Source organism: Melitaea cinxia, chromosome 13 (genome assembly GCF_905220565.1).
Source record: "Melitaea cinxia chromosome 13, ilMelCinx1.1, whole genome shotgun sequence".
Classification (NCBI taxonomy): Eukaryota; Metazoa; Arthropoda; class Insecta; order Lepidoptera; family Nymphalidae; genus Melitaea; species Melitaea cinxia.
Genome location: NC_059406.1, coordinates 15,258,124 through 15,283,290, shown reverse-complemented (window position 1 = coordinate 15,283,290; position 25,167 = coordinate 15,258,124). Strand labels below are relative to the sequence as shown.

At 33.1% G+C, this 25,167-nt stretch overlaps 1 protein-coding gene across 1 annotated transcript in view; it reads left to right on the top strand.

The window, feature by feature from the left end:
* The window catches only part of LOC123658943 (adipokinetic hormone/corazonin-related peptide receptor variant I-like), a 63,059-nt gene that overhangs the window by 24,648 nt on the left and 13,244 nt on the right, over window positions 1-25,167 (top strand). Inside the window, exons 2-4 of the mRNA XM_045594234.1 lie at window positions 7,304-7,425; window positions 12,440-12,545; window positions 18,438-18,642. Coding sequence (XP_045450190.1) covers window positions 7,304-7,425; window positions 12,440-12,545; window positions 18,438-18,642 — 433 coding nt within the window. The remainder of the gene's footprint in view (window positions 1-7,303; window positions 7,426-12,439; window positions 12,546-18,437; window positions 18,643-25,167) is intronic.

Sequence of the window (25,167 nt, the reverse complement as noted above, 5' to 3'; positions counted from 1 at the left end):
TTTTTAAAGTTAATATATTTTTTAAATATATATGTTTAAGTAATTTAGATAATTATTTTAGTGTCAAGGATATATTAAGTCTACAATAAATAACTATATTATCTGTTGTACACAATTAAAAGAAACAAGGCATTAAATGAAAAATAATGAGACTTCGTCAACGTGGGCGAAATCAATTAAATACGTATTCGGATTTTGATCAAATTCAAATAGGTACACATGACAAGCATCAGCTTTTGAATAAAAATAGTGTGTGTGTACTTATGTACGCACATAAAAAGTTATACTTCATTGGCTAGCTAACTTCACGTTGCTAACTTCTTCTACATGGACTAGCTAACTTCAGAGTGTCGGTTCTTGGTGACGCTGAGCGCGCGCATCGTAAAAATTTGGCTAGCTAACTTCACGTTGCTAATTTCTTCTTTTTTTATATTGATTATTTTTATCCGACTTCCGAAAAATTCGTTTTTTTTTTAAGGTATGTTATAGTTCGCGTCATGTTAAAAGAACGCTGGCTTATCGGTCTATTTGGTGGTAAGGGGTAGGGGGACGGGAGTGTTTATCACGTGTCGCAGAACTTTTTACCGGGTGGACCGATTTCGATGATTCTTTTTTAAATCGCGCTTATTGTGCGTAATACGTTTCGTGTGATCTCATTTAATTTTAATTGAGATCAACAAGTGTTTTTCAAGTTATATCTAATAATGTGTATTGACTATTTTTTCGTCGACCTACCTTGTATTATATATACCGCATAACTTTTCGGTGGATATACCGGTTTCATTATTATTTTATTTTATTTTCAAATTTCGAAAACTTACAGCTAAATTAGAAATACAAAAATAAAAAAAAATAATTTACGGCCAATTACAAGTTTTCATAAATAGTAATAATGTATATATGGAATAAAATTAATTTCGTATAAGATCGGAAACAATAATTACGCAAAAAACTCTATACAACGGCCAAGAACACACAAAATTTGAAATAAATAGACTACCTTTGATATGCGAAAAAATCGATACACATCGCTCTTATTGGTCCTGTCATACTCGTGGTGAAGATATCAATGTCGACCCTCCGGCACACCGCATTGAACAAACGACAAGCTTTGATCATAAATGAATTCTGCCTATAGATACTATTGGTGGCAGAGATGACGTTATTAGAAACTACTTCGGTTCGAACTATCGTATGACGTAGTGAGATATATAATCCACTAGAGGGCAGTGGCTGTTTATTGTTTATAAATAATTTTGATGATTCTTGTTTTAATCGAAAACCAGGAATCCTAGTGGGAGCCGTTGATTGTGGAGAGTTTATTTATTATTATTTATTTATTAAAATCTTAACATATTCAAAAAGCAAAAAGCTTATAAACCTAAGTTCGGTAGAGACGTTTGAGGATTACTTGCTCTTGCCGATGCCGGATCGATCGAACAGAAAAAGGAAGGTTAATTAGGACACTTCTTTATGAATCGTAAAAAAACACATCCGTGTCACTAAGCGATATAAATCTAGATAATTATTTACTGTACATGAAATAAAAATAGACAAATAATAATAAAAATAAATAAAATAAATAAAAAATCATTTATTTCTGTTATGTTTGTTACAATTTATAACCGAGTCTTCCCAGTAAGTAGTTACAGACATTTGTATTGGGAATGACTCGCTATTCTACTCCCTTACGGATGACTAGGAGTTATACTATAGTTATACTTAACATTTTAGAGATTAAAATTAAATCTAAGTGTCAGTGTTGTGTGTGTGTGTGTGTGTGTGTGTGTGTGTGGGTATGCGCGCATGAGTGTGTGAGTACGCATTTGATTGATGCGAGTTTATCTATGATTTTTTAGTAAAACTTAAGTAGGGTAGTTATATAAGAGTAAAAATATAAATAGTTGTGTTCCTGTGGTGAGTAAGGTGGTGTGAGATCCCAGGAAAGGTCAAGGTTGGAAACCCGCTTGCGATGCTTCTGTTGTTGCAGGCGTCTATAGTTGGTGACCGTAGGGCTGACTTTGTCGCACCGAAGACGCTGTTGCCCGTCTTCGGCCTGTGTATAACAAAGCCAGTGGTTGGATGGTTATCCCGCCATCGGCCGGCTTTTTAAGTTCCAAGGTGGTAGTGGAACTGTATTATCCCTTAGTTACCTCTTACGACACCACGGTAAGAGAGCGGGTAGCTATATTCTTTACTACAGTAATCACAAGCAGACTGTCGCAACCACACACCCTAATAGTCGTATAAAAAAAGAGTAACCAATTTTATCAGTGAGATTTTACTTAGAACTTTCTATTATTAACTATAAAAATGCGAAAAAAAAACTTAACGATCCAATTTGACTGAGAAATTGCAATCAAGGGACTGAAGACAGGCGGATATCATATTAGCATTTCTCGAGCGACCTTTACACAGCAATTGATAACTGCAGTTCTCAGAATATAGGTAAGAATTATTGATTTTTTTTTAATAGAAAAATGGCACAAATAAATAATTATATTTATTTTAATAAATGGTGTAAAATGTATCAAATTTATAATAAAATCGACTACTCTTTGACTACTTAAATATATGGGGGGGGGGGGGTGTCAAAAATTGGCAAGATCATCCGTGCGTAAGTAATGAATGCCTCCTAACAACCGAGACCGACTGCTCAAAGTGCTCTCCGAGGCACGGTGGGGAGGACAAGTGGCAAGGACTAACAACCAGACGTGTAAGGAGAGTCCGTCGTACGTCTGCGACCCTGGGTGTCCCGAATCTGTCTTCCACGTCCTCCTGGAGTGCCCAACTTTTGCCTATGAGAGGTTGCGTCTGGAGAGCCAAATAGGCGTAGGGCTAAGGAAAAAACTCCTATACGAGTTAATTAAAAATTATAGTAATAGAGAACTGTTCCTACAGTACTGTAGAAAAATAGTCATAAATGTTAATATGAGAAATAAAAATTAGTAATTATGTTATGTTGTCTTAATATAATGGTTATATTCTAGTATAACATAAACAATTCGTATTTACATAAGTAGGAACATAATTAAGTAGTTAGTATATTTTCTTTGTATAAATTAGTTAATTTACTTAGAAATATAAATAAATGAATATTAAGTTAAAATTATAAAATGATAATCAGCTAAAGTAAGTGCTACCTCCATAGGTTAAGTAGTTTAGAAAATAAAGTACCTAATAGTAAACTAAGAAGTTGTTAGTGTAGTGTAGTTGTGACCCTATATTATAGAAGTAGAGATAGAAAGTAGAACAGATGTAAGTTATGTAATATTGTTATTATTATAGTGTATATAAAAAAGGAAAGATTGTAAATAAAAACATCATACCCAACCCCCGCTGATTTTCCCAGGTGTTCATAAAATAAGCAATAGAAGTATAATAGTAGGTTAGATGGGAACCCACCCAGTGTGTGAATGTGGAAAGTATGAAAGAAAGAAATTAGTATGCAGAATGAAAGTGCGAGAAGAATACATGCGAGAACTGGTATGGATGAGCAGTTTAAGCACAGACTCCGACCCCATGTCGGAGGTACAATACAAAAAAAAAAAAAAAAAAAAAAACTTTACAGTCGAAACTACTTGTTACATCAATATTTTAATTAGTAGAGATTATAATTGTTTTTTTTTATATTACTTTAAATCATTATTTGAGTTAATAATATAATTACGTATATTATTCTATATATTATAACGTGTATAATGTGATAATCAGTATCACTGAACAAAAGCATGTAGTGACTGCCTATAAAAAGAAGTACAATGATCATTTATTACCATACTATTATGTATGAAAACATTTATATTGTATCTTCTGTTGGTTGGCCATTGAAATTGAGCCATTTTATATATGGACAAGATGTGCCCTGCGGTTTGACACGCGTTAAATTAGGGAAAAAATACCCTACAGCCTACCTCGGTAAATGGACCATCCTATACAAAAAGAATTTTTTAATTCAAACCAGCGCGTTCAAACAAACTTTTCTGTTTTATAATATTACTATGAATATATACCAGCTCACACAAACGTAAAAGCCCTTGAATTAAATCATATTACAATCTATGTGCTTGTACAGACATAGTTTATTAGTAGAATATGCAATTGATATTGATTTACAAAGGAAATGCAAGTGTCATATTGGTACCAATACATATTGAGGATAGGAGATTGGGAATTGAGGATGACGTGTACTAATTACAATGTTATACAAAGTTTGAGCTCAATCGAGTATTCGATTAGCTTATTTGCAACTAATCGTAACAAGTATGTCATCATGTATACAAATAAATAAAATTGGAGTGTCTGTTTGTAGTATCAATATAACCGCTTTTTACTAAATGCAATATATACACGATACATATACGAAAATAACATTGTATTTTTTTATAGTTTTTGTCTGTCTGTCTGTCTGTTTGTTTCTAACCGTTACCAAACCGATTTTGACGGGACCTTCACTGGCTGATGTAATAAGGAGTAACTTAGGTTACTTTTATTTCAGAAACTTATTTGTTTTATGACTCGATCTGAACATTTTTTTTTAATTCCACACTGACGAAGTCGCGGGCGCAGCTCCTATAAAATAGTTGTGCTTGCTCGCAAACGAAAAAAATCGGACTTCATTTAAACATTTTTAATATCATATCAAACATCGACCGTTCCAGCGGGGATCGAACCTGCATCTCCGACTCACCGTGTCGCTGCTCTAGCCAATTAAACTATGCAACGATGTATGGTCAAAATTTTTTAATATGATGATTTTATATTCGGCTCTAAGCCGCCGCGGCGCTATCCATAGTGAGTCCTTTACAACACCTGTAAATATTCAAAGTTTGATATTACAATGAAAATCTTTGACAGGAGACAACACCATACTATTTTTAATTCATATTATTTATATTTTACACCAGGCTAAAAGCCTTTGAAAATGATGAAAAAAATTACAGTATTTACAAATGTTTTATTCTATACGAAGTTTGGTGAAAACTTAGTTTTTTATGTCCCAAATACACTAATTTTTTTGTTTTAAAATATTTATTTTTTCACCTTATTTTGAATTCAATATCGAAAAATCACCCTAATTTTCAATCGAAAATTCTCACGTCAAAATATCAGCATTTTTAAAAAAGTCGGTGGCTCATTGAAATCTCTACTTTTAAAAAAAATGTAAATGTGACAACGATAGAAACAAAATCATCGAAATAAGTAAATTTAATAAAAAAATTATGAGGTAATACATATAAAAATTACAGTTGAATTGAAAATGACCCTTTTTTTAAGTCAGTAAAAAAATGGTATTTTTTTCATTACAATGTCTTATATTTAAAAAAATGTAATATAATAATGAAGGTTTTATATAAAGAAAAATGTGTCGGCTGCTACCAAAGCTAAAAAGAAATTAAATATTTCACGTAATGTATGTTATATACGTTTAACTATTTTGAGTTATAATGAGTTATAGTGTGTATAGGGTTTATTTATTTAACTTTTTTTGAAAAATTTCAATTAATTTGGCCGATTCGTTTTATAATTCAGTGTAAGAAGAAAACTTGGTTTAAAACACTGAAAAAACACAGGTAAATTACTTTTTGCGCGTGTGAATGTGTATATACGCGCGCGCGCGTGTGTGTGTGTGTGTGTGTGCCTATGCGTGTGCGTGGGCACACACATTATCACACTTAACTATCTCATCGCATCATACTATGCTATGTAACATCCAGACACGTTTCAACTACATGCAATTGTTGCGACCCAATGCTGTCTGTAACACAACAACGCCACGCCAGCGTGTTACTCGGAAAATTAAATAAAAATAAGTATATTAAATTTAATATCAGATGCAGTTATGTCTTACGTCCTTATTGCTTATGATATTTTAATATAAAAGTGCCTTTGCACCTTCTTTTAAGTCGAACTAAGCAGACGATAGTAAAATAGTTATATTAGAGAACAAATTATGCTAAAAGAAGCTATTATAGAGAAGCCCTACCGGGGATTTTGGGACTCGAGCGCGCCAGGATAGCACAATCAGATAGCCTTTGCACTTTGTGAAATATTTTAACCATACTTAGTGTTGAACGTCTAGATCAACTGATCAGTGAAAACTCGAGCGCGTCAGATTATTATGATGTACAGAGGCTTCATGAAATGTGCTCGACGTGCTGACCCAAAACCCGACAATGATGCGGAGGAAATCACTTAATCTGACGGCTTGAAATTTTTTTTATCTCTATGTACGGTCATGCCAACGCATATACTATTAATATTTGACGCGCTCGAGTACCTATTTCTTTGTGACTAAAGCTCTCCCCGCTGCATCGTCATATAACTTTTTTTTAAACATCACACATCACATCACACATCAAGCATCCGTAGGGACCTTTTGGATCTAAACAATCCAAAAGGTTCCTACGATGCTTGAGTACATCCACATTTAGCATTCTGGACTCCACTGCAATGACTGCATTGAGAAAACATCTTTATATAGGATCCGTACAGGTATTTGTCATGGTCGGGGTATTTGTGCTCACTGTATTATCTTTCCGAAGAAACAACCCAAATGTAAGTCCTAGTAGGGAGAGTTGAGGCTTGAATGTAAGCCATTTATTGAAAAAAATTTCTTTTTATTTGTTATACTCGTAATTAGGAAATTACAAAATATATATAAAACATTTTGATTCCTTATTTATTAAAGGTCGTCTCAGTGAAATCCATTATTCAAGATTTAATACAAAATTAAATATCGAAGACGCAATTTTTTCTGGATATTACTGTATTATTATGTAAACATTTACCATTCTTGTATCATTATTTTATCTTCGGCTATATTTTCATTTCTAGTTTATTTTCTTTATGTGGCACATTTTTAACTTGTTTTATGTAATTGTTATTGTTAATTGATATGGCTCAGCTGTTTTGAAATAATTAGTTTGATCTACGATCCTTTATCAAAAGTTCACAGACATTTATAAAAATTTAACGCCAAGATTAATATGTCCCACAAATGGGTAAAGGCATCTTTCACTTATAGAAGAAGATTTTGAGCTAAATCCACATCACGCTTATGATAACAACTGGGACCATCTGCTTGACGTGTTCTCTGAGACACTGTGGGAAGACCTACATCAACATGTACCCAAACTAAAGACAAATATTTGTACTAATTCAAATAACCAACCACATTCATTGACCAAAGTGGAAATTTTATCCGATCCGGTATATATCCAAAAACATTTAAGTTCAAGTCAATCGGATTGTACACACCCAGATGTTAAAGTTAAGTTCTAATCGGCCCGCATTGTTACAGATCGGTTGGAAATACACAAACGCTTGGTTGGTCGGCAATCTGCTCTGCAAAGTGCTGCTTGTGATGAGAGCTTTCGGTCTCTACTTATCTTCTAATGTGCTCGTATGCATATCCATTGATAGGTAAGTGGCTTTTTTACCCGACTGCCAAGGAAGGGTTATGTTTTTCGCGCGTATCTTGTATGTATGTATGTATGTTTGTATGTAATATTCTTTACTACCATATATTTCCAGAACTACTGAACGGATTTACATAATTGAGGTATCGTTAGGTTCGTCTTAGCTGCCCAAGTGTTCTTAGATAGGTGACATTAAGAAAAATCAAACAGGGCGGCTGTGCGAAGCCATGGTATTTAATGAAAAAAAATTTTTTTTCTCGAATACTACAATATGGGTATCAAATTGAAGGGCGTGAAATTGAAGGATAAGTCAAATCATTCTCTCTTTGTGCATGTCTCCGACTGCATGTTATCTACGACGTTGCATAAAGTTTCGAAGGACTACCGTATTAATATATTTTAAATGTACAGCACAAAATGTTTGATATTGTTTCTATTTATTATAAAGAATTATTTATTAGTAGTTTTATAACATGTGAAGAAGTATTTAATCATCCTTTACACTCATTATATTTATTTCGCGATTACGCGAACTCATTACGCGAACTTGTGGAGGCCTAGGCCAGCAGTGGACAGTAATAGGCTGAAATGATAATGATGTGTCAATTCAGCCTATCGCAGTCCACTGCTGGACATAGGCCTCCCCAAGTTCGCGCCAGACATCCCGGTCTTCCGCAATCCTCATCCAGCCTACACCGGCAATCTTACGTAGATCGTCGGTCCAACGGGCCGGAGGACGTCCCACACTGCGTTTGCCAAGACGCGGTCTCCACTCTAGGACCCGTCTACTCCAACGGCCATCGGTCCTGCGACAAAAATGACCAGCCCACTGCCACTTCAACTTGCTAATTCTGTGGGCTATATCGGTTACTTTCGTTCTCTCGCGGATAGTCTTATTTCTAATCCTATCTTTAAGATATAATGATGATGATGGTTAAATTTTAAGAAAGTACCGCAAGTTTTCTCTTCTGCTTTTTTCCTTTTCGGTCTACACTAGGAACATTTATTGTAATATATTAATAAAGCCGATAATATAATTGGAATGAGATGTGACGTGACACCGGGGATTACAGTTCATTAAATATTTGAGCTATCTAAGTTTGTAACATACCTAATGTTGATGTAGAAATTTTGTAATTGACTGTTGGTTTAGCTGCCTTGGCTTTTTTGTTAGTTTTTTTTTTTGAAGTTGTACCAAAATAGCGAAATAAATATTATCATTTCATTTATTTTTATTTAGTCTAACTTACTTTGAAAGATGGATTCACCGATTAGTAATTACTTTAGCTGACATTGCGTATAGTTCACTATTCAAATGAAAATAAAATAGACTATATAGGACATATATAATATGAATAGAACCTTTGATTTACTCGAAACGTCTATCAATGCCTTCCTTAAGGGCATTAGTTAAACAATGGTTGCGAAATCGGATTTTGCCTTTGATACGATTCTAAATCGGATTTACAATTTTCCATAACACGTAATACGTAATAATGGCTTAAAATTTTTCAGATATATATATTCTTAAAATTTGCAGATAATTTTGTGTAAAAAAGTCTTTTATATTTTTTTTTTTAATTTATTTAAAACAAGGAGGAGATTTTCGATTCGATTGTATTTTTTTGTGTGTTTTGTGATTCTTTCGTTATTGGAAAAATGGTGCTTGTTGGTGGTTTATTGAACGAGATTTGATAAGTACTTCTTGAGATATACTTAATGATGCGTATTTTAATTTTTCCGATCACCTAAGTTGATTGAAGTCGGCTTTTTCCGTTTCCGAGCAAACCTAATATATAAATAAGTAAATTTAATATTTGGAGTATTTTTCATGACAGTCATGAGAGTCGTTCTTGTTTATTGTCGCAACGATCTTCTAGATAATGTCACTCAAAATGATCGAATCGCAAGAAGCCTATTTAAAGAATAACCTAAAATTTGACTTTTTAAATTTTATGTAATTTTCATTTAATCAAACAACAAATAAAATAAAGAGTGAGCTTTAGACCGCATGGCTGAAGTAAAACCTCCTTAGCAATAGACTCGTACACTGTGTCTTAGATATACGAAACGTAAGTGACTATAAGAAAAAGAGAGAAAAAAAATGTGCTCGCACCTCTCTCTTGCTCCATTCGCCTCGCCCGATCACACTTTTCGTAACGCTCCGTCACGCATTCACCTCTTCTCCCCAAGTCAAGCGTGTGTACAGAAGTTTTATTTCAGACATTTCGTACTAAGCTTATAATTAAATATATTTGAGGAAGTTTACGAGTATATTTAAGAATTTGAAGATGATTATTTCGTTATCTATTACCGTAATATGATATGTTCCACGGAATGTGGGTAGATCTTGTTACAAAGTTATGATAAGTTCAGAAGATATTGATACAGTGGGTGTGTATTTACTAGTTTCAAAGATAGATTATATACGAGTAGGCGTGCGTAATAGAAAGTTTTTTACGTTATAATTATTTTTATTAGTATTTAATGGCTATTTCATACGAGATATTACCAATTATTTTAATAAAATATAGTTTTGTTTCTTTCAATTTTAGGTAATTAGATCAAATTTCATAAATAATAAATTAATAAATATATGCCCCACAAGTGTAGGTTCCAGGTATACTTGTAGGATCCGAGCTGGCCACTATTGTCACTTGACTTCGACGTAAAAAACGTTGACAAGACATGTATAAAAATCAGAATTAAATAAAATACTTATTAGTCAATGTCGAATTTAAATTTGCACCACTAAACCTAAAACACTCAACGGCCTCCACTAAGATTTAATCCTGTGTTAGAGGTCCGGAAACATACAAAATACACAATCAAAACGTCCATGGCAAACACATGTATGCCCAATACAAATATATACCAAATGTGGGGATCGAACTTGCGACCACCAGTGCAACAGACATAAACTAGTGCCATGACCGCTGCCTTAACGCGTCGTCACATTGCCAAAGTGCTCTTGAAGCCTACTCGAATAGTTACTTTTGATTTTGATACACTCTAGATCAGGGATGTCAAAGATCAATACGGCCCGCGATCGGCCGCGATTTTTAACTACCGTATATACTATATGGTAAAATAAATAAAATGTTATAACAATTCAGTACATTTTTTATGTGGATGGCCCGCCTACACCTTGTAAATTTAATATATGGTCCTCTGCAAAATTGAGTTCGACAACCCTGCTCTAGATCAAACTTTTCATTGAACTTCTAGTTGATGGCGCTTTATTGTTGACAATGAGCTTTGCCCTTTTTAACATTAAATAATTAATTAAACTTAATCAATTTTTATTTAGTTTTTAAATGGAAGAAATTTCCCTAAAAAGAAAGAGCCTAATTTTTCTTTATATAACTTATTATAATATGCACTCACTCATAGGCGTATGACAAAAAAAAATATATTTAAAAAGTGACATTTATAAAACGTTGAATTTATTGTAATGTCATATCATATATCATATCATTTATGTCACAAAAGGTGACGACAAATGGTTCCAAATTCGTCTTCCTTGTTCGTTTAAGGTACGTGGGCGGTATTCAACTTACTGAAGAAGAATTGCTAAAATCTAAATTGGATTCTAAAAATCTGACATTTATTAGACAGTTATATACTGTACCGTTTCCAAAGTTTGGCATGTGGCATGTGGTGTTTTTGGCACACGCAACTGGTTTGAATTATCTCCATGCCGATTTTCAAGCTTGTAGCACAAAAAATATAGCATTTTTTAAATAAATCATTACAAAAATGTTATGTCCTTAGACCTCGTTAGCAAAACATTTAAGATATATTATGGCGTAAAAATTACGCTAAAATACGACTAAATATTTATTTATTTATTTTTAATCAATATCTAACCGGAATAAGGGTTAAAATAATATTTATGATTTCAAAGCAGTCCAGATATAAAGTTTTTTGTCAATAATAAGACGCACTTTAATACAAAATGTCAATGATTCTGATGTAAATGATTTTCCCTCAATTTCAAAAATGCTGAAATTCATATTTAAGTATTTCTAATCAAAAGGTTACGTAAAAAAAGTTTCAAACTTCTAATTCCAGAAATGATGACTTCCACACAAATTTCCTCCCTTATTTCGCCCATTTAACTTTAAAATTTCCTCAAAGGCTGAAACACGTGGTTACTCATAGTCCAGAATTTTAATTTGAAGTTTCCGGCTTCAAAAATTACGAACTTTCAATTCATACTTTCAACCCCTATGTCATCCCTTTAGGGGTAAATTGTCTACAAAAGCTGAAATAAGCATTTATTCATTTTTAATCGGTAGTCCAAATATGTTTCTAATTTGTAAAAAATAAATGGACTTTTCATGCAGACTTTTACCAGTTATTAAATCTATATATGTATATAGATAATAGATATATATATATATATATATATATATATATATATATATATATATATATATATATATATATAATTTATTCTGAGTAGACGATTACCTATAAAATTGTAGTTTTTGAAGAACAAAAATTAAGGAATTCCATACAAAGTTGCGAGAGCCCTTAGACCACCTCAATCCGGTCCTGTCGCAAAATCCGATTTCAGTCGACGAGTAACTAAAGCTTAGAGCAAAACATTTTGTTTTTTCGTATTTATTGCATAACACTGATTTGATTGCCGTGTTTGTTATGTACCTAATGTTAAATTATTAGTTGAGTTGCCATCATAACTCTTATTTTATTTTGAAATATATATATTTTTTATTTATTTATTTGTAAGCAGCTTATGGTAAAATAAATATTTTCATTTTTATTTTATTACCACACATCACTAAAACTGTATAAAATAAGACAAAAACGAAATCCTAACGAAAATTCTTATTTTAAATTTAAAAATTCTATTATCTTAATTGAAATTTTTATTTTACATTTAAAATCTATTATTTTAAATGAATTGTCTAAGACACTTTGCTATAAAATTTCAAGGTCTAATTATAGTCTCTTCATCATTGTACATTATAAAGTAAATTATTTTGTTACAGGTTTTTCGCAGTCATATATCCCTTGAAACTGTCCGTTGCGAGAAGGCGAAGTAAGCAAATGCTGTACGCGGCGTGGGTCTTCGCGTTAGGTTGCAGTTTACCGCAGGTGAGTCACTTTTGAAGTCAAACTTCTTTACGCGCGCTTGACTTGAAGAGTAAGTTGGTGAACGAAGAACGAAGCGAATGGAGCAAGAGAGGGAGTTGCGAGCACACATTTTCTTTGTCTCTTTTATAGCCAATTACATTTCGTACCTTTATCTAAGACACAGTGTAGGTTTATTATGCGAGCCTATTGCTTAAGAAGTTTTACTTCAGTCGTGTGGTCTAAAGTTTACTCTTTTTTTATTTGTTGTGTGATTAAATGAAAATTTCATAAATCTTATAAAGTCCAATTTCCGATATCACTCTGCCAACACTTCCTCATGCGTTACCAATAAAAAAGTGTTACCAAATGACTGAAACTACGCTTTATTAAAAATAAACATCATGTACTAAATTTTTGACAGTTTTGAAATTTTTCGTAATTTGATACAAAATTTCCTGATCTTTTTCTACATGGAGAACGAGGTCTATAGCCAGCAATGGAATGTTACAGGGTTAACCAAATTAAAAAAAAGACTAAATTGAAACGTATGACATTTTTTTATTTTTTATTTCATAGCGGTTTTTTGTTTAAATATTTAAAAAAAAGTTTCTGTTTAACTATAAATTCATTTCATTCATTCATTAATGAATTAATTTCGCTAATTAGTCTAATTCTAGTCTCCCGTTGTTATTGTTCTCATTCTAAGCCACATTTCCCCGAAACTTCTCGCGTGACATGTTTGTAACTAAACAATTAAAAAGTACTTAAAATTTAAATAATTTACATTCATTTAGTTTATACAATTTACAAAGACAACTTTTGTACATTTACATCATAATATTAATTATTATTCTTTATATTAACAGCTTTAAAGACTACTTGAAATTTTAAAAAAAGAACATCGATAATTTATTACTAAATTTTATTAGTAATGTTTATATGACTTCTATCGGGGATCGAACCTGCATCTCAGACTGACTATGTCGGTGTTCTAGCCAATTAAGCTATGGAACGATGTACCCGCTAGATCGAAACAATGATATTATATAACGATACGAATTCCTTAATGTGTGGGTAGTATAAAAATAAATTACATCATATAGTTTTTAACGTTTGTTGTAATATTGACTTGGTTTTCAAAATGTGCCCTTACTAACAAAAAAAGAGAGACTTTAACAATGCATCAATAAAGACATTTAAACTTTAATATCTTTATTATATATGTTAATTAATATTACTTTATTAAATAGGCTTAAAAAGCAATTGAATAAAGCTAATGTGAAGCAACCACCGATTCGAAATGTAGATTCTACAGAAAAAATTTGGTATTAAAATCCGCAGCTACTGACTTACTTGTCTTTTTACTTTTTCTGCTTCTGCTTCTTTTATTATTTTTTTAGATTGCTCCAATATTTTTTAACAAAATCAAAATCAAAAAATATTATTATTCAAATAGGCTTCAAAAGCACCTTCAAATCGTCATTTTACAAATTAAAATTTTAACTGTTTTTAAAAGTGATGCTTCTGATGTTGCAGTCGGTAAGCTACGGTAATCATACCATCAGGTGAACTTGAACGAACGAAAAAAAGAGACGTTACATTTAACTGTTAGAGCTATCTATGAAACCTAATATAATTATGTGTTCTAATTTTTACGCGAATTTTACTCATTAGAATGAAACAACTTTTCCAGATTTTATCGTATCGTATCGTTGCTGAAAAGTAACCGAAACTTCGGGCATTTAAAAACTTAATAAACCGCGATAAAGTCCGAAAAAGTTGTTTCATTATAATTAACATATATGGTTAGGTATTTTATTGTTTATGACTGTCATATACAAGCTGTTTGATTCCAATTAAATAGAATAGTAGTAGTCGACTCTAACTATCATGTGGCTGACAAAAAAAATCTATTCATTCCCATACAATTCAATTAAAAACGGTATTCTAACTTGTGTACAAAATAAACACTATCAGCAATCGAACATACAGGCTTAGCTTGGTTGTTGAAGGGAACAAATACAACATTTTAAAATCCCGCGTTATATAAACAAATAACTGAACAGGGTTCTGATTTTATAAATCGGCTTAAAGTTAATCGAATCGGAAATTTGTTCAGTAACACAACATATTCTAAGGAACGTTTGTGTATATTTTTCGCTAGCTTATATTGTAGAATTTTAATCTGGATCAGCCCCACTGGGGAAGAAGTTCACAGTCAAATAATAGTGCTCTCAAGTACTTTCTTCCTGTTGTCAGTTAGGTAGTCAGAGATGTGGGATTCGCCCTTTGGCAGCGGAAGAAGGTCGGCAACTCATTGCTAATAATACATCTAGTGTTGAAGGCGTCCATAGGCTACGGTAACTGGTTAATATCATGTTGACCGTAAACTCATATCTACTAGATTAAATAATTAAGCAATGTTTGAGACGATGTGTTGATGCAGTGGTCACGATTATTTATATATTGTGTTCGATTATCGTACTTCGATATCAAGACGTCAAATATTTTTATAGACAGATGTATATCGCGGTTTTGTTTTTGGGGTGTTTCTGGACCCCGATACAGGATTCAAATTCTATTGGATCACACTCTCACTACAAATACATTGTTAATTTTCTATTTTATTTTCCCTCGTTATCATTTTTCTTAATATTGTGATGAATGACATGTATGACATAATGAATTTTATTACAGTTTTTTTTTTCGAAGTAATTCAATCTTATTCCTCAGTTATATATTTCTACCTCAGTCATTGATTAACTGTTAATAAAATATATTAACTAGTTAATCAATAACTGAGGTAGGGTACAACAGGTAATTTCCTGCTCAAAATATGGAGTAGGCCGACTAGAGTAGCCAATCTCAACCTTAAGATCACAGCTAAAAGTGTGATAACAATAGTTTATTAAACATTATACATATTTACAATTCACAACTTAAGAACTAAATAATACTGTAGGGGGATTAAAAGACTGACTCACTTAAGCAGGCACTGACTTTCATTTTTTATTACTTTTATGACATGGTTATTACTTACTGTGTCTTAAAATATCTAAAAGTGAAATAACAAATAGTATGTTTCCATTCAGTGAAATCACGGTGATATATATGTATGTGTATTAATGCGAGCTTTCACAGTCAATGAATCTTAAGACGCTTTAAGCCATCTGTGAATATCTGTCTGTAGTTTATAATAGAACAGACATAATTGTTACAAATTAAATCAGGATTTCAACAATAATCCATACTAATGATCGCGCGGTGGTCGAAATTCGACCATTATTAATTTAATTATAACTTTGAACATATATATCATATATATTAATTACTAGCTGCCCAGATAGACTTCGTTCTGTCAAAAGTTGAAATTTAATTTTTTGACTTACAGCGATTGATTTCGTTTTCTAACTAAAATTCCCGTTATTTTGTCACCATTATTTCGGTCAAGTTGACACAAACAAACACAAAGTTTTGAATCGAGTGACTTTCAAAATGATAATCGCTTTAAGTCCCGTAAAATCAAAAAATAGTTCATATCACTATTTACATTTTGTTACGTTTAAAAGATGATACAGAATGAATATTAAAAACACTATGGATGATCTTTTTAAACGACTAAGGCTGGCAAAGAAGTATACGGTCGATCAGATGGTAAGCGATTACCATAGCACACGCTTGCAACACCAGAAAACGCCTGTACTAATCCGGCTAATTTTTGTTTTCTAATACTTTGTGGAAATTTCATGAGAATTGAAAAAAATTCAGAAAAGTTAGCAAATAATTAAAATATAAGCGTTTAACAGCAATAGAAAACTGTAGTATAGTATATTTAGTATAATAATATAAGAATAGTACAAGAATATCACGTATATCTACGAAACAGAAAATAGCACGCCATTATAATGACAATACTGTTGTCGATCGACTGTATAGCGACTTGTCACAGAGCCAATTGTTTCTTCGGGTCATTGAGTTTACTAAGCAACGTTATACTCGAGATATATATAAAAAAATAGAGACAACAAAATATTACCATATTTTATTATATTTCACATGTTATTTTTATAGTAGTGATCGCCCAGTGGTCGAAATTCGACCATAATTAATTTCAATTGTAAGTTAGAAAAACATTATTAAGGTTCTATTGTTGTCAAAGACTATATTTCTATAATAATAAACAAAAGATTATAATATATATGCGTGTGTGGGTGTCAAATGTGTGGTAGTATGTGTAATGTTTTATTACTGATTTACTGTATTTTTTTTTTGTTACAATAAAAAAATATATATTAGCATTCTGCACTCCTTCTCTATATAAACTATAAATGTGTGAAATTTCATACTCCTCCGTACGCACAATTTACGTAAAAAGGAGTACAAAATTTTTGCTTCACGTATTATTAATATATGTGTAGATAAATAAAATGTAGGACTAAACTGCGACAGATTGAATAATTCTGTTTTTAATTTTTTGTTGATTGTTAGCAGGACAAAATTTACATTAAAAAAAAAGATAATATATTCACGAAGTTTGCCAGATCAGCCAGTTTACGACAATTTTTTTTTCATCAAGTTTATTTTTGAACTTATGAAGAGAAATCGGTTAAAATTACATTCCATTAAAATTTTTGTTGACAATTTGACGTCTAGCTTATAAGATTTTAGGTTCCAAGAAACGATAATTAAAACATCAAAAGTTAAAATAATTTCTAACTAAGCGAATTCGGAAGGATGGTGGCTGAATTGGGGTTGCGGAAGACCGGGATGTTTGGCGTGGACAAGGGCCCTTTGTCCAACGGTGGACTGCTGAAGTGATGATATCTTTAGGAAAATTATTAAATTCAAATAAATAGAAATTCATTTTCAAAGGCATTTACTTTTAGCAACATTCGTATAAAAGATCCATTTAAGTTTTATTAACACTGAAAAAAATAGCCTTAGATCAAATTTATCTTACAAAGTTTTTATTATGACAATGCTGAAATTAATTTTCAGTAAATCAAGAAACAAATTCATAACAGAATCGCACAATTCACAATCCTTTTAATGTTAACGGCTGTTATATAGTAATTAAAAAATACATTTTTATATTTTTGCTAAGCGTGGTGGATTAAGCTCTGATCCTTCTCCTACATGGGGAAAAGAGGCCTATGCCCAATAGTGGGATATTACAGGCTAAATAGATGTCTATGTATAATATATATATTATTACTATTTGTTTTGAATAATAAATAAAAGTAAGATATATATGAATATATTAACGAATTTTCCATAACAATCTGTATACTGCTAACTATTTCTGAGCAAATAAAAACAACCTATCTCGCTTACACCCGTATGTTTAATGTAATGTAATGCATGCTTTTCTTAATGTTACAAATAAATAAAGTAAAAAAGGTTATTTTTTTATTATGAAAAGGAAAGTGAGGTATTTTAGGGACATTTATTGTTAGTGTTTTGGACAATATAACAAACTAAATCAGTAATCATACAACATGTGTTATTTTTTAAAAAAGACTATCGGGAGGTGCCGCGTAACAGATCGCTACTCATAGTAGGGAATATATCCTCCAACCCGCATTGGAGCAGCGTGATGGACTAAGCTCTGATCCTTCTCCTACATTGGGAAAAAGGCCTATGCCTAGCAATGGGATATTACAGGCTGAACCGTAAATAGCGTTAATCTCAAGTAGTGTTTTATTCCTGTGGTGAGTACGGTAACCAAAGCTCCTGGGGAGGATCGGGAGTAGGGTTAACAACACGCTTTCGATGCTTCTGCTGTTGCAGGTTTATAATTAGCCACAGTAGTAGTATAAAAAAATGTCATACACATTCTTTCCAGTAATCAAGCCTAACTTTAACATGCATGACGTGCTATAACTTCTCTGAAAACAGTATCCTTGTCCACAGAGCATCGTGTTCCGAGTTAAGCTCCATCCCTACATAGTCGGTTTCGAGCAGTGCGTGTCTTTTGGCGCTTTCGCCAACGTGCGTCTCGAGGTCGCCTACAATGTGTTCTGCCTCTGCGCCATGTACTTCCTTCCTCTGTTGATCATCACGGTCTGCTATGTATGCATATTCTGCGAAATACGTCGGAGCAGCAACGAATTGAACGGTAAGCTATAACTTTCAAAACAATTTACAGGCAAATAATGAAAGACGTTCATTTCATAATGTTTATGCTTTTTTAAAATCGCTCTGGTCTAGTGGTGCGTGTAAGCGCCTACACACCGATGGTTTGCAGGTTCGATTCCGCTTGGTACGGCTATTTATATTTGTACAAATATTTCTTTCTGGTCTGGGTCTCTGGCCATGCGGGTCTCCGCATGGCTATAGACCCAAATCTACCCAATGTGCCTCGGAGAGCACAGTAAGCCGTCGGTCTCGGTTGTTATCATAGACACATGATAGTGATCGTTCCTCATAGTACCAACCAACCCGTTATTTATTTTTTGACCAAAAAAAATCGGAATTTTGATTTGACGCTAGCATTCATAGCGAACGTTATTCATAATAGGGAATATATCCTTTGGGAGGGAGCTCCAATTCTTCTCACGCATGAAGAAAGAGGCATATGCCCAGCAGTGGGTAGGTGAGTGAATCGCGATATGATATCTTGTATGATTAAAATAGTTACAAAAAAATGAAACTTTGCTTGTTATCTTAATTCTGCAGTTTCGCCTGTATTTTCAAAGAAAATATGCTTTTTAGTTTGGCGCTTTTCAATTTTGTCGTTGTTTGTAAAGCGCGTTGTTTCGATATGCAATATTTTATGCAAATTAGTTTCAAAGGCACACACATCTGATGTTCACTGCAAACTATAATAACGAGAAAAAAACGAGTGTGCTTTCGACCATCCGACTGAATTTAGAAAAATATAAAGCTTATTCAACGTGGTCTCGATTGGCTGCAATACAGTCTTTTAAACGTTAAGGCCAGTTATTAATACAAGCACGAACTCTTTCCATGGGAAAATTTTCTCCTCCAAATTAGCATGGCGTTTAGAGCAAATCATACTCTCTAAAACTGGGTATAGATCATAATCCAGCGGATTAAGATCGGGATTAAATGACAACTAATCTTCAGCTCTGATGAAGTCCGGAATGTTGGTTTCTAACTCAGATTGGGTGGCTCGAGCTTTTTCATCCGGCGCCGAGTCTTGCTGAAGGGACCATTTTCCCTCCTTTATAGCTAACACCCCACCAAACCATCACTGGAATCGGATGACGCCCACGTTGTACTTCTATTGATGAAATCACAGCGATTCGATTCTCTTTATCATCCCACTCCATTTTAATATCACAAATTATTTTACAATCTATTGGGGCGAAAATGAGAAAACACAATGAACAATCATATAAAAAAATGTCAGATTCCAAATTCAAATGTATTTTTTTTTTTTGTAATAGTACGTATTTATTGCCAGACTATGTATATAATAAGTTTCTTTTGATACAACTAAAAGCCACTTTACCTGAAAATTGTATTGACTAACAAAGAAAAAGCTTATTGATATCTAGTTGACAGTTATTAAATATGAACGATACTTGATTTGTTCAAGTTCACGTTCAACAGGATACTAGTATTGTTTCTATTATTTTGTATTAAATCGATATTGTATTCGTGATTGGTTATTATCAATATTTGACAACCCATTGGTGCAGCGGTATCTTATTGCTTGTCATATAGGGAACGGTCGACTGATATAGCCATACTTTTTTTGATACACTTAATACAAATAAATAAGTGAATATATATATATATATATATATATATATATATATATATATATATATATATATATATATATATATATATATATATATATATATATATACTCCGGAGATTGTAGGTTCGATTTGTACCTGAATCTGTATTGGAAGATGGAAAGCAACAAAATACACTAGCTTGCAACGGGCTAGCCAAGTCTGAACCTAGTTTGTTTTTGCTGTTATTAGAGTATTCGTGATTATTATTATCTGCTTACGGCAGTAAGCAGATAATAATAATCACGAATCCGGAGTATATATCCGGAGTGTATATATATATATATTATATATATTATATATATATATATATATATATATATATATATATATATATATTATATATATATATTAGAGTATTCGTGATTATTATTATCTGCTTACGGCAGTAAGCAGATAATAATAATCACGAATCCGGAGTATATATCCGGAGTATATATATATATATATATATATATATATATATATATATATATATATATATATATACTCCGGAGATTGTAGGTTCGATTTGTACCTGAATCTGTATTGGAAGATGGAAAGCAACAAAATACACTAGCTTGCAACGGGCTAGCCAAGTCTGAACCTAGTTTGTTTTTGCTGTTATTAGAGTATTCGTGATTATTATTATCTGCTTACGGCAGTAAAGAATATAGCCATCCACTCTCTTCCCGTGGGTGTTGTAAGAGGTGACTAAGGGATAACGTAGTTCCACTGCCACCTTGGAACTTAAAAAGCCGACCGATAACTATCCAGCTGCTGGCTTTGAAACACACAGTCCGAAGACGGGCAGCAGCGTCTTCGGTGCGACAAAGCCAGCCAACCCGACTGCCCAGCGTGGTGACTATGGACAACACACATGGGGTTCGCGCCATTTTTGGCGAGAACTTGTGGAGGTCTATGTCCAGCAGAGGACAACGATAGATTGAAGTGATTAAGTAGTATAATTTTTTAGAAGTAGTGTTAATCAATTTGGAGTTTTACTTTTCATTCGTCCTATATTTATCGCATTTCTATTTTATATATCCTGTACCTTCATCAATATCTAAGCGAACTCGATATTTCATTTTAACTCAAAAACTACTCCTTAGATTTTGATCCGTCAAATTTGATCATGGAAGTAAGTTCTTTACTTTAAGTTTTTAAACTTTCGAATGAAAATAAAACTTAATTCCGACCGGTATGTGTAATCTGAAAGATTTACACTTCTGGTCCACTTTCTTTTTCAAACAAACGACGACGTCTTAGCGCAATGTTCACAGCACTGGCTTATTGCCGTTGCGCCGATCGCACCACGCGCAGTTTCGATCGCCGCAGATGACACACATGTCATACATTTGTATGGACCACACAGATCTTTGTCGTTGTCTTGGCGTGTCTATTGTGAGTTTCCGGACCCCCGACATAGAAGCAAATACAAGATGGGGACATTGAGTGTGAGACCTTTATTATTATTATATTATTAATAAGACAAAAAATACACAGTCGAGTTAAGAACCTCATTTTTTTGAAGTTGTTTATAAACGTAACAATGTTACCTTCACGTTTGTAAGGTTAACAAAAAAGCATCACCCCCTTATAACATCAAAGGCATTATAGGTTTAATAAAATTGTTATAATGTAAACAGGTAGGTATCAAAAACATTTCCTGCTTATGTGAATTTAATATTCCATTTATTTTTATTGAATATTCTAAACAACATGAGATTTAACTCAACATAAGACGTGAGGAAATGGCCCACATAACTCGTTTACAACGTAATTTACTCCATAATAATGTGTTCATGGAATTGACAGATGATACGTGTGGTTTATTTGTGTTAAGATAATTTTGTTCACTCACAAACGAAAAAAAAACAACTTTAATTATATCGACAAGTAATACGATGTAGTAAGTCGATAAAATATTCAATTAAATACATATTGATAAAGATAATATATAGATACTAGCTGACCCCGCAAACGTTGTTTTGCCTTATATTTTATTAACCTTCTCAATCCCCCGCCCCCTCCCCTTATAACTTAGGAGTATGTAAAATAGATGTTGGCCGATTCTCAGACCTACCCGATATGCACACAAAATTTCATAATCTTTTATTATTTATTTATTTACTAGCGACCCGCCCCGGTTTCGCATGGTTGCAAAACCTATCAGTGTTCCTCTACTATATTATGCATGTAATATACATAATAAACCTTCCTCTAGAATCACTCTATTTACTAAAGGAAACCGCATCAAAATCCGTTGCGTAGTTTTAAAGATCTAAGCATACAGACAGCGGGAAGCGACTTTGTTTTATACCATGTAATGATTAACTATGCCAAATCATGACATTTGTTATACAAAAAATGGAGCAGCCCGACTGAGGTAGTCCCTCGACCTTACACATGGCCAAATAATACTGCTTTCAAGCAGTGTTGTGTTCCTGCTAGTGAGTAAGGTGAACAGATCTCCTGGGGGAATAGGGGTAGGGTCGGCAACGCGCTTGCGATGCTTCTGGTGTTGCAGACATCAATAAGCTACGGTAATCGCTTACCATCAGGTGAGCCGTACGCTTTTTTGCCGACTTAGTTATATAAAAAAAAGTAGAGTCGATAAAGGGTCTGGGCGCCCAGTATAGTGAATAAGCTATTTTCATTTAAAGTAATTATTTTACAGAGTTTTTGTTCATAAAAGGGATTAAGATTATTGTTAGACTTTTCAAAGGTTGCCTCAGATTGTGTCCTTTTGTTTACATATTTAGGTTTTATTTGAGTTTTCTTTTTGTACTGAAAATATAGCACTATTCAAATAAAAAATGTCAAAATGTCAAATTCAAATAAAAATTCAAATAATTTTATACTAGAACTAGAAACCCGCCCCGGCTTCGCACGGGTGCAATGCTGATACTAAATATACTACAGAATGTCTTTATTTATAGTGTGAAGCTAGCTTATAGCATGGTTATCTTATACTATTAAACGAGCAATTCTTGTATATATATATCTATATAATCTGAATCTCGGAAACGGCTCCAACGATCTTCATGAAATTTAGTATGCAGGGGATTTCGGGGGAGACAAATAAATCTAGCTAGGATTCATTTTTAGAAAATGTCGTTTTATCCCTGTTTTTAGGCAATGAAAAAATGGCTACAATATCGTTAGAATAAGAAGGTAAATTTCGCATTTGTCAATAAAGTTGTAGTAGCTCAGGGAAAATCGGCCGATCGCGCTCGACCGAAAAGATCATGGTTCGAATCCTCAAGTTTTCCAGATCGATTATCGTTTTTTTTCTTTTTTTTTTCTAAAAAAAATAAAATCGAAAATATTATTCATATTTTATCAATATGTAATTCGTATTTAAATATGATTTTCAAAAAACACGATTTACTAAAAATACCGAGCTAAGCTCGGTCACCCAGGTCCTTAACATAATAACAACAACATTCAAATATGCGTCGTCAGATTACACGTTGTTACAGAGTGCATTGAAGAAATAAAGGTTCACTGCTCATTCTCCGTAGATGATAGCGTGATAATATGTATATGTAGCCTATATGTTGACCCGACTTCTTAATAATATTTGTGCCAAATTTGAAGTAAATCCATGCAGTCCTTTTTGAGTTTATCCCGGATATACATACAGACAAACAGACAAAAATTTTAAAAACTATATTTTTGGCTTCGGTATCGATTGTAGATCACACTCCAAGTATTCTTTTAAAAAAATATTCAATGTACAGTTTTGACTTTCCTACCATTTTATTATATGTATAGATAATAAATTATCAATTTTCGTTTGTTCAGTTCTATAAACGAAATTTTGTTGCAATGTCCGCTGAGATACTGCCACAATTTTAGACATCGATCGCAAATATATTATGGCATATAGTTTTATTTACGATCGCTAACATTTGAATTTTTGATGAAGTTGTAACAAATATAAGACTTTTCGTTCCAAAGACTTAAGTCACAAACGGAAACTATAAGATTGGTTACTTGACGACGCGTTGGTGCGATGGTCACAACACTTGCACACTTTGTGGCTGTTGCGTTGGCGGTTGCTGAACATTTGTATTGGCCATTTAGATGTTTGCTACTAGCCTGGGCGTTAGTTCTTGTATATTGTGGGTGATTCCGGATCCCCGACATAGGAGTTATTCCTAGTGACTGGCCTTTGAATGTGAGACGCACATTCTTTTAATTTAAAGTTGTATGACCGCAAATGTGATCCACCGCCTCCAGCGTGGTCAGTTAATTTTCCAAAAGACAAATTATTTCCAAACCACCTAATTACGAGTCATACTGAATCAGAGTTATATAATCACTGCTACGAAATCACTCCTCGAAAATTTTAGACTACTTTCGATACTACAGTATCGTAATTCGGATGTCTAACGTTTACCAAGTAGGTGGGTTTACCAGGTAGGTTTTGCAAGTCACCGAAAAATGGAAAAAGATAATGTACAATATTACCTAAACTAGCAAATGATATACAAGAAGCACTGCCTAAATTTGGTCACCACAGGAAACAAAAATATAATGACCTTATTACGTTTCAAGAACCCTGAAGTTAACTCTTAGTTACGCTACTAGCACATCTCATGCATAAGCTCCTGGGAGGGATTGGGGATGGGGTCGGCAACGCGCTTGCGATGCTTCTGGTGTTGCAAGCGTCTATAAGCTACGGTAATCGCTTACCATCAGGTGAGCCGTACGCTTGTTTGACGACCTAGTTACAAAAAAAAAAGTGAAAATATAATAACTTGGTCTAAAAGAAATTCTAAGTACTGAGAAAAGCTACAATTATTTTAAGTGAGCTCTGATTTCGGTACATGAGATGCTGTAATTTAATTAATTATTTAATTATTTAATAATATATCTGTGCACTG